The 11,714-nt window shown below is 40.4% G+C and overlaps 1 protein-coding gene across 1 annotated transcript in view; it reads left to right on the top strand.

The window, feature by feature from the left end:
- The window catches only part of Cthrc1 (collagen triple helix repeat containing 1), a 14,847-nt gene extending 3,717 nt beyond the window's left edge, over positions 1–11,130 (top strand). Inside the window, exons 2-4 of the mRNA XM_031359267.1 lie at positions 401–622; positions 8,465–8,681; positions 10,621–11,130. Of these exons, the coding sequence (XP_031215127.1) occupies positions 401–622; positions 8,465–8,681; positions 10,621–10,763 (582 nt within the window). The 3' untranslated portion in view covers positions 10,764–11,130. The remainder of the gene's footprint in view (positions 1–400; positions 623–8,464; positions 8,682–10,620) is intronic.
- The last annotated feature ends 584 nt before the right edge of the window (positions 11,131–11,714 follow it).

An 11,714-nucleotide genomic window follows, 5' to 3' on the forward strand; every position in this document is an offset into this window, starting at 1 on the left:
AAAAAAAAAAAAAAAAACAAAAAAAAAAAGTAGAAAGAAAAAGAAAATTGAAAATATTTTTCTCTTTGATTTGTAGAAAATATGAAGACGTGAAAATGTTTTCTGAATACCCTTAAAATGAGTTCTCCATAATAATCCATTAGGACATGGACAAGGTGGTTTAGAGGGACTCTTTGACAGATTCAAAATAAACACAGCTGTGACCATTTGACTCTCACATACTGTTTATGCATTCATTTCATGACTGAATTTCTTTATTTACTTATTTTGTACTGGGGGTCAAACCTTGAGCCCCCTGCATGCCAGGCAAGAGTTCGACCACTGAACTACACCCCTATGCCCCAATCCTGAGTGTGCAGGTTAAGTAACTGTGCCTTCCCCTTTCTCCTTTGCACTGTAGTATAATGGAATGTGTCTACAAGGACCAGCAGGAGTTCCTGGTCGTGATGGGAACCCTGGGGCCAATGGCATTCCTGGCACACCTGGAATCCCAGGTCGGGATGGATTCAAAGGAGAGAAAGGGGAGTGCTTAAGGGAAAGCTTTGAGGAGTCCTGGACCCCAAACTACAAGCAGTGTTCATGGAGTTCACTGAATTATGGCATAGACCTTGGGAAAATTGCGGTAAGTAAAGTTCAAATTATAGTAAAGTTGAAGCAAAATATAGGAGTTTGTATACATTGCCAATTTTAATTTCTATTGTTTTGTTAAACCAAAGGACCTTAAATAAAAAGATTCAGAATAGGTAATGTGTGACTTTTCACTTTAAAATTAATGAAAAAATTGATAACATTTCAGTCCATTTTATAAAGGCATTTCTAAGATAGATAATCACTATTTTATTAATTAAGCAAATACAAAAAGTATAGCATTTTTTTTCAAATTAGACAGGAACCAGCATTGTAATCTTATGATAAAGTAGCTATAAATTAGTCTAACACACCCTGCTATAGCTTCAGACCTAAAAGTGGAGGATGAGCCTAAAAATTACCATGTGACTGGGATCCCTGCTACGGGAAGTCCTTGGTCGAGTGCTCAGCTTAAAACTGCTTAAGTTAGGGGAACTGAAGTCAATTGCTAGTTATTTAAAATAGTGAAGATGAACACCCAGAGGAAGCTCCACTCTCAGGCGCTCTAACACGCCCAGGATCAGAGATGAGGAGGACCCAAAATCTGTCCCAACACAAGGAGTAACTGGGACCAGTGGGACTAGGCGCACAGGAACTCCACCAGCCCAGTGGCTCTGGTTTCTTCCAGTTTCTCTGGGCTGGTGTCCTGAGCAGACCTTGGGCTCAAGCTCCCACAACACCCAGAGGAAACTCCACTCCCAGGCGCTCTGACACACCCAGGATCAGAGGCTGATGTCCTGAGCAGACCTTGGGCTCAAGCTCCATAGCCAGTCCCATAACACCCAGAGGAAGCTCCACTCCCAGGCGCTATGACACACCCAGGACCAGAGGTGAGGAGGACCCAACATCTGTCCCAACACTGGGAGTAATGGGACCAGTGGGACCAGGCACACAGGAACTCCTCCAGCCCAGTGGCTCTGGTTCCATCTGGTCTCTCTGGGCTGTTGTCCTGAGCAGACCTTGGGCGCAAGCTCCACTACCAGTCCCATAACACCCAGAGGAAGCTCCAATCCCAGATGCTCTAACAAGCCCAGGGTCCCAGGATCCCAGAATCACAGGATCACAGAGACAGCTTGACTCTCAGGAGTTTTGACACAATCAGGATCACAGGAAGGACAGGCTCCAGTCAGATTTAGGAAGGGCAGGTAGCATTAGAGATAACCAGATGATGCGGAGCAAGCAAAAGAATATAAGCAACACAAACCAAGGTTTCTTGGCATTATCAGAACCCAATTCTCCCACCATAGCAAGTCCTGGACACACCATGACACCAGAAAAGAAAGATTCAGATATAAAATCACTTCTCATGGTGATGATACAAGACTTTAAGAAAGACATTAATAGCACCCTCAAAGAAATACAGGAGAACACAGGTAAACAGCTAGAAGCTCTTAAAGAGGAAACACAAAAATCCCTTAAAGAACTACAGGAAAACACAATCAAACAGGTGAAGGGAATGAGCAAAACCATCCAGAATCTAAAAATAGAAATAGAAACAATAAAGAAAGCAGAAAGAGAGACAACCCTGGAGATACAAAACCTAGGAAAGAAATCAGGAGTCATAGATGTAAACATCACCAACAGAATACAAGAGATAGAAGAGAGAATCTCAGGGGCAGAAGACACCATAGAAAACATTGACACAACAGTCAAAGAAAATGCAAAAAGCAAAAAGCTCCTAAGCCATAACATCCAGGAAATCCAGGATACAATGAGAAGACCAAACCTAAGAATAATAGGTATAGAAGAGAGTGAAGACTCCCAATGTAATGGGCCAGTAAATATCTTCAACAAAATTATAGAAGAAAATTTCTCTAACCTAAAGAAAATGATGCCCATGAACATACAAGAAGCCTACAGAACTCCAAATAGTCTGGACCAGAAAAGAAATTCCTCCCGTCACATAATAATCAAAACACCAAATGCACTAAACAAAGAATGAATTTTAAAAGCAGTAAGGGAAAAAGGTCAAGTAACATATAAAGGCAGGCCTATCAGAATTACACCAGACTTCTTACCAGAGACTATGAAAGCTAGAAGATCCTGGGCAGATGCCATACAGACCCTAAGAAAACACAAATGTCAGCCCAGGCTACTATACCCAGCAAAACTCTCAATTACCATAGATGGAGAAAACAAAATATTCCATGACAAAACCAAATTTACACAATATCTTTCCACAAATCCAGCCCTTCAAAGGATAATAGATGGAAAACATCAACATAAGGAGCAAAATTACACCCTAGAGAAGCAAGAAGGTAATCTTTCAACAAATCCACACAAACCTAATTTCACCTCTTACAACAAAAACAACAGGAAGTATCAATTACTTTTTCTTAATATCTTGATATGAAAATTATTACCAACATATCCTAATCAATTGAAATCCAAAAATATGAGGAATTAGAAATTTGTTGATTGTCATCTGATGGTCTTTCTAATTTGGTAATGGAGAAATAGGTCCAACATTGTATAATCTATATACACTTTCAGCTTGTTTGTTCATGACAGTGTCTGGCTGTGTACAACATAAGGGTCTTGAAATCTTGCTTCTCCTATCTCAGCCTCTCTATTAGTAGTATTGTTTATTTCGCGTTTTTACACTATATTATGGTTTTCAGAACAGCTTGTATATTTCAAAAGTATTTATATACCCAAAAGAAACATAGACGATTAACTAGGGAGGTGGCTTGTAAGAGAATAACAGAGAGTGAGACTGAATGCTTTGCTTGACATTTGTAACTATTGTATCAAGTTTGAAGAAGAGGATTTTTTAAGTTACTCTTTCTCTGAGAAGAATGCTTTTTCAAATTATCACAGCTAATGAACCAGATTCTTACCCTCACCTAATGTCTGTCTGTGCCACCCTCCAAGCAGAACCAATGCTCATTGAAACAGTTGGTGAATGACTTTATGGATAGACCATCTTAATACGTACACCATTTCTTAAATGAATGTAACCTGTTCTCTGTGGGTTGATAATAAAGTCACTCACTCAAGTCAAATAGCTTTGACCATAGCAGGAAGTCTGTATCCAAAAATCGTGCCTACAATTCATTTCTTGGTGCAGCAGAACTGCCAACTCTCAGCTTAGCTATGATGGAGGTAAAATCCTTTGGTGATGTGAGAGTCATTGAAGTACAGTCTTATTACAATAAAATCCAATGTCTAAAAATTGTTCTTATTTTGGGCTTGTACCACAGTAAGAGCCAAGATTTTAAACTCTACTAAATACAAAACAAACAAACAAAAAGACTTTATATATTTATGTTCATTTAAGAAAATACTAGTAGTGATGTATTATTTTGAAACTTACAGTTAATATGTTTGGAGTTATTTAAAATTTATATTGAGAAAAATGTATTTTCACTATTGCTGTAGATGAGCATCTACATAAGACTGTTAAATTGATTGTTGTTTTATATCAAACAACTTTTATAATACTTATTTTTATTGTTATAATATTTTATAAATTTTAAGGAATATGACAAAAAAGATATTGTAGGTATTGAACAGGGGGTCTCTGGGAGGAGTTGGGGTACAAAAGAAAAACAAGAATGTGGTTTAATTCTATTCACTTAAAATATGTTTTTAAATGTTAACAAATTCAGATAAATTGAAATCATGTAACTTTTCTCATCATGATGTAATAGAAGTTAAAAAAAAAGAAAAAAGAAAATAAAGAGCTTAGTCATCAGGGAAATGCAAATCAAAACAACCCTGAGATTCCACCTCACACCAGTCAGAATGGCCCAGATAAAAAACTGGGTGACAGCAGATGCTGGAGAGGTTGTGGAGAAAGAGGAACACTCCTTTCATTGCTGGTGGGATTGCAAGCTGGTACAACCACTCTGGAAATCAGTTTGGCGGTCCCTTAGGAAACTGGACATAGTACTACCAGAGGACCCAGCTATACCACTCCTGGCATATACCCAGAAGATGCTCCAACATGTAATAAGGACACATGTTCTACCATGTTCATAGCAGTCTTATTTATAATAGCCACAAACTGGAAACAACCCAGATGTCCCTCAACAGAGGAATGGATACAGAAAATGTGGTACATCTACACAATGGAGTACTACTCAGCTACTAAAAACAATGAATTTATCAAATTCTTAGGGATGGATCTGGAGAATATCATCCTGAGTGAGGTAACCCAAACACAAAAGAACACACATGTTATGCACTCTCTGATAAGTGGATATTAGCCCAGAAGATCGGAGTACACAAAGTACAATTCACAAACTACAAGAAACTCAAGAAGAAGGAAGACCAAAATGTGGATACTTCATTCCTTCTTAAAAGGTGGAACAAAATACCCATGGAAGGAGTTGCAGAGACAAACTATGGAGCAGAGATTGAAGGAAGGACAATCCAGAGACTGCTCCACCTGGGAATCCTTCCCATATTCAATCATCAAACCGAGACACTATTGTGGATGCCAGCAAGTGCTGGCTGACAGGAGCCTGATAGAGCTGTCTCCTGAGAGGCTCTGACAGTACCCGACTAATAAAGAAGTAGAGGCTCACAGCCATCCATTGGACTGAGTACAGGGTCCCCAAAGAAGGAGCTAGAGAAAGGGCCAAAGGAGCTGAAGGGTTTGTAGCCGCTGAGGATGAACAACTATGTGAACTAACTAGTACCCTCAGAGCTCCCAGGGACTAAACCACCAACCAAAGAGTACACATGGTGGGACTCATGGCTCCAGCAGCATATGTATAGTAGAGGATGGCCAAGTCGGTCATCAATGGGAGGAGAGGACCTTGGCCCTGTGAAGGTCCTATGCCTCAGTATAGAGGAATGCCAGGGCCAGTAAGCAGGAGAGAGTGGGGTGGAAAGCAGGGGGGAGGGAACAGGGGTTTGTTTTTATTTTGTTTTGTTTTATTTTGTTTTTTTGGAGGGGAACTGGGAAAGGAGATATCATGTGACATGTAAATAAAGAAAATATCTAATTAAAAAATAGTAAAGATGGTGATTCCGTAACTTTTGTGTAAGGAGAAGAATGCAAAAGAGCATGTCCTGCAAGGCACTTTGATGAATGATCCAGGGACGAGTGGAATGGTCCAGTGATTAGTGCTTTGTCTCCAAGAGACCGGGAAGTAGTTGAGTGGGAGCATGCAGAGCCTGGTGTGCATGAATGGCCCTGGGTTGGATGAAGAGCCATTGGCAAGTCCAGTGGGATAAGACAAAGCTGAGAAAGTCCGTGCTGTTTCCATATCTTCTTTTGATGACCAACTTTGTTCCTGCCTCCTTAGCTATAATTTAGTGCTTCATGATTCTGGTTACCACGACCACCCAGAAAACAGAAGTTTATTTTCATAAAACTCTAAGATTTTAAGATATAATATGGCATCATCCATGGTTTTCATCTCAACATCTTCTGCTCTACTTAAAAAGTTCAAGAATGTCTTGATTCTGAGTGTAAGGTTTTTCATCTAGCTACTACATTTTGGTAATAGAGGTCTTTTCTTTCTTTATATGTGATTTTGTTTTTTAAAAAGTGTTTTATTTGAACGATGACTATTATTTCAACATCTGACAGTCATGGACTGCCTTCTTATTTACAGTCGTTCAGCAGAAGCTGCCACACACACACACACACACACACACACACACACACACACACCGGCCCCAGAGGCTCTCTCTTTATAGCTCCTGCATTATTAAGACGCCATGATTTTTAGCAATGGTTACTATGAATACAGAAATGTTCTGCAAGGAAGAGATTGTAGGTCATAAGCCAATGTACAGATTTTTTGTGGAGACCAGCTAGAAGGAAGAAAACAAGGCTAGATCTTATTGTTGTTCAGGTAACTCTGTCTACTGTGTACTGTTGCTCAAAAGAAAGGTCTAGCCTGGTAAGGTGACTCGTGTCTGTAATTTCACCTCGAGTTGAAGGCCATCCTTGGCTACATAGCAATTTTGAGGCCATCTTGGGCTACTGGAAACACTGACTACCACCCAAGGGGATGGAGAGAGTGATCATAACCTATCCCAAAGATATCCACCAATGCTCTAGAATGCCGGCTCTGTGAGGGCGGGCTTCCTTTGTGTTAACTTTTGTATCTAACCATGTAATAGAGAGTTGATATTCAGTTTTTTCAATAGAAATAAAAGTACATAGATTCCTTAGCTAAAAGTACTGAAGACTGTTTCTGAAAATAAATAGGAAGTATACTTACTGAAATAAAACCATCTAAGAAAGCCAGAAATTGATTTTCTTGGTTTTTGTATCAATCTTATAAGTAATCTTTATCCCTAAATAAAATTTAAGTGTGTTAAAGACATGGGGAGAAGGCAAGTAAAATTCAGTGTATTTTCAGTCTCTTATTTTACTGTCTCCTATGCCCTTCCCTCCAATTTCTCCTCTATCCCCTCACTCCTCCCTTCCCCCCTCCCACTTCATGTACTTAAAACTCTACCAAGTCCACTGAGGGCCGCCTGTGTGTGGGGGGAGGGTAACCCACTGGAGCATAGGTAGCTTCTCCAGGGCCTCATCTCTGAAGAAAACAGATTCTATTCTCCCTAGAAGCCACCGGCTGCTCACAGCTCCACCGCTTGGGGTGGAACTTCATGGGCTCCTCCCCATCCGTGCTGGGATTTTGGTTCATTTTGTGCAGGCCTTGCACATGTAACCTGCTGTGAGTTCATGTGTGCCACGGCCCTGGTGTGTCTGGCAAATTCTGTTTCATTGCAGGTGTCTACTACCTCATGCCTCCCCACCTCGTATCCTCTGAACATTGAGCAGACGTGGGTCTCTGCATTAATCTCCATCTACTGCAAAAGGAAGGTTCTATGATGAGGGTTGAAGAAACATGTTAATTGATAGGTATTAAAAAAGAAAACTTAAGGACCAGTTTATTACTACGTCCTTTTAGCAGAATAATAGTATTAGTTTCTCTTCTAGGACCTTATGAGATGGTCAGATATGGATTTTGGGTCTAGTTAACTATACCAGGCCTTTGTTTCATCTCCTGGTTGAACTGGCTTTTAACCCAATTATTAAATAGTTGTTTACTCCCCTAACATTTAAATCACTACTGCACTAGTGGCACCACCGCCACCGTAGTTCACAGGGTTCACAGCTGGTAAGATGTTTCGTTACACCGAACCTTCCAGCACTATGAAAGCTAACCAGTAAGGAGAAATCTGTGTTGGCGACAGCGTAATCATCCATGTCCTATGACTTAAGTATGTGGTATCATCAGAAATAGGAGTATTATTCAGCTGTGGAGAAAAAGGAAATTATGAAATTTACAGGTAAGTGGGCAGAAGCTGAAAATAAACATTTTGAGTGAGGTCCCCCAGATCCAGGAAGACGAAGACCGAAGCCTGTTCTCTCTCTCATGCATGGATGCCAGCTTTGAATCTTTAGATACGCAGATTTAAATTAGGGTACAATCACAGACGTTATGAAGTTAGTAAGAGGCCATTCAAGGGAAGGGGAGAAACTGCAGGCAGTATGGAGGACAAAAGGGAACACCACACAGGTTAGAAGGGAGGGCAGGTGAGGGGACGGGGTCTGAGCAAGGTTAAGTAACACTAATGACCTTTGAAAACACCCATATGGAAGCCTAGTACTGTCCTAAGACATATACATACGCACGTGTAAAAGGAACTCAATGGTCTTTCCCTAGACAACATAGACTACCAAATAAAAAAATACCAGATACGGGGTACCTCTTTTTGAGTTATTGGCCAGTGGAGTCTCAAAGACCTCCCCCAAGTTCCAGACTGTGGTCACTGCTCTCTCTGGGTCAGCCTCCATAACTCGATGGTTGAAGTATCTCTTTAATTAAAATGAAAAATGTCTGGCTGTTTTGTACCTTGGCAGGAGTGTACATTCACAAAGATGCGTTCCAACAGTGCTCTGCGAGTTCTGTTCAGTGGCTCGCTTCGGCTCAAATGCAGGAACGCGTGCTGCCAGCGCTGGTATTTTACGTTTAATGGAGCTGAGTGTTCAGGACCTCTTCCCATTGAAGCTATCATCTATCTGGACCAAGGAAGCCCGGAGTTAAATTCAACTATTAATATTCATCGTACTTCCTCTGGTGTGTATAACAGTGGTGTAGCTGAGTGGGTCTCAGATCTGCCTAATCTGGTGTGTATAACCGTGGTGTTGCTGAGTGCGCCTCAGATCTGCCTAAGAGCTTGTTTGATTTCCACTGTCATACTGGGTAACTAACCTGCTATAAATAAACCTCTAGCTGGTCCGTAGAATATGACTCTCCACCCTGGACTGCAATTCACATAATTTTACAGATCTTTTCTTTCAAAAGGTATAGATGCTAGGGTGCCATCTCTGACCAAGTGACTTGGAATCTTTGATGTAAGACTCCAGAATCTGTATCTTAAAAGAACAAAATGAAACAAAACAAATAACAGTAAAAACCCTAGTTGTGATGATATGCCCCAAAATTGAAAACCAATATGTTAGAAATGGCAAGACAGCCAGGAATTCTGTACAGCAGTGGCTTTAGTTCTCAGCCTTGGCAACACAATGAGCTCACCTGAGAAACTTGAAAAAAGATACCTGCCCTGGGTACTGCTCCTCCAGGAAGACTAAGTTAATGGGGGTTTGATCATTAAATTGTTTGCCTTGCATTGAGGCTGATGGTAGACCCACACCTGTCTAGAGTCTGTTGGCTTCAGGGTTAAATGAACTCATTTCTAGGGTATAAGAGATCAAGGCCTTGGGGTAGCTTAAGTATTGCTGGCATGCGTTTTCAGCTAGCATGGTGTGCTACTAGACTGTTTAAATGGGGCTGTGGACTCACCACTTACCTCCCAACTGGAGAAGAGGTCTGAACTAGTGCATACGCCATAGCCAGGGAGGGCAGAGTGCTTCAGTTCTGTATTCCTGGGGCTCAGTTGAACTGCATTCACTTCAACTAAGGTGGAAACCTGACAGGACACATAAGCACATCAATCTCAACCAGGTAGGAAAGCTAAACAGACACAGCACTACTTATGTTAAGAGCCATTTTCTTCAAGAATCTGCCACCTCCACTTTCCTTTCTCAGCACAGACATTGAAGGTAATGTGTCTCTTTGCCAGTTTGAGTGACCAACAGTGAAATCTTTCTTTAGATGTGAGGGAAGAACTTTGGTAAGTTGGAATGCAAGATGTGTGTTAGACTGAGAGCCCAGAGAGCATGTGTAGGATACAGCATCGAACCAAAACAGAACAAGAAGCAGTGGTTCTCTGTAATGTAATCAGCCTATTAAAGGGTCAGTGGGATGGCTTAGCAGGTAGAAGGCACTCCCTTACCCCTCAGAGTCTGATGAACTGTGTTTGCTCCCTGGGACCCATACAGTAGAAGGAGAGGACCAACTCCTGTAATCAGCTGTCCTCTAATCTTCACATGTGCACTATGGCATGTGGGTATCCACACCTACATATAGACACTAGAAAGATAGGTAGGTAGGTACATACATACATATGCTCATACATATATACATACATACATAGATGTAATTTTTTTTTGCCAAAAATAAGAGTCTATATAAAGTGGATTCACAGATTGAAGGGATGGCATAAGATTAAGCTAGAATTTCTTTTTCTCATATAAAAGTCCTATTTTGGATTTGAATAACGTCAGATCTAGGGATCCATGTTGAAAAGGACTTTCTTTAAAAAGACTTGCATATCTTATCCACGCTCTGGTTCAGGTCTCCTCCAAAGTTGGAAAGTCTTGAAAGTTGAGAATGTAGGCTTCCCATATGGTTGGGTAAATTGTTCTTTGGTTTTAAGTAACTAGAATGCATTTTGGTTTGAGAATATTGCCTGTAGCATAGTGATAATGTAAATGCCTTTGGAAATGTCTGTGCATTGACTAAGAAAAAGGAGACCTTTATTATGAAACCATCAGGTACTAGAATTTTTAATTAGCTTTACATTAAACAGAATTATAACCTGATTTTCTATAGTAAGTGCAAAATTAATGATTTTGCTTTTTGTTCTTGAGTTGTGACTGGCTCTGTTTTGCAGTGGAAGGACTCTGCGAAGGGATTGGTGCTGGACTGGTAGATGTGGCCATCTGGGTGGGTACCTGTTCAGACTACCCAAAAGGAGATGCTTCTACTGGATGGAATTCGGTGTCCCGCATCATCATTGAAGAACTACCAAAATAAAGCCTCTGAGGTTTTTCACTCCCTGCCTCGTTTACTTTTTAAATCAAGCCTTTGAATGGTTCATTTAAATGACATTTAAAGAATCACTTTACATGCTCAGCTGAATGAAAAAGCCAAGTTAAATATGTTTACAGACCAAAGTGCGATCTCACACTTTAAAATCTAGCATTAACCATTTTATTTCAGCTGAAGATGGTTTCAGGACTTTTGTTTTTCATTGATTACTTTGTGAGCCTATATACTGGAATGTCATTACAGTCTTTAGTATTTCCTACTGTTGACATTTTGAAACATATAAAACTTATGTCTTTGTAAGAGCTGTATAGAATTATTTTATATCTGTTAAATAAAATGCTTCAAAACCTTAGTATTTGTTTGTTCGTTTGTTTGTGTAGCTGTCCTGAAATCTGCACTGTAGACCAGGCTTGTCTCGAATTCAGAGATCTGTCAACCTATACTTCCCAGGTACTGAGACTGAAGGTGTGTACCACCATGCCTGGCAACTTTGTTATTTTTAAACTGAAGATTTTGCCACTGAAGTTGAATTCCTAGTACTTAACATATGTGAAGTTAAACATAAATCTAAATGTAAAGTATTCATTTAGCAATTTATGAAATTTTAGCACATGTTTAGCATGGTTCTGCATCTTGAGGGATATGAAGATATAATAAGGGTGTTTATATGACAGGAACATAACAGAATTTTAGGAATTTTTTGTCTTTTTTTTTTTATTGGATATTTCCTTTGTTTACATTTCAAATGTTTTTCCCTTTCTAGTTCTCCCCTTCGGAACCCCTCTATCCCCATCCCTCCTCCTCTTGCTTCTATGATGGTGCTCCCCCACCTACCTACCCACCCACTCCCATCTTCCTACCCTAGCATTCCCCTACACTGGAGCATCAAGCCCCCTCAGGCCCAAGGGCCTCTCCTCCCACTGATGTTCAACAAGG

This window comes from Mastomys coucha, unplaced genomic scaffold (assembly GCF_008632895.1).
Source record: "Mastomys coucha isolate ucsf_1 unplaced genomic scaffold, UCSF_Mcou_1 pScaffold7, whole genome shotgun sequence".
Classification (NCBI taxonomy): Eukaryota; Metazoa; Chordata; class Mammalia; order Rodentia; family Muridae; genus Mastomys; species Mastomys coucha.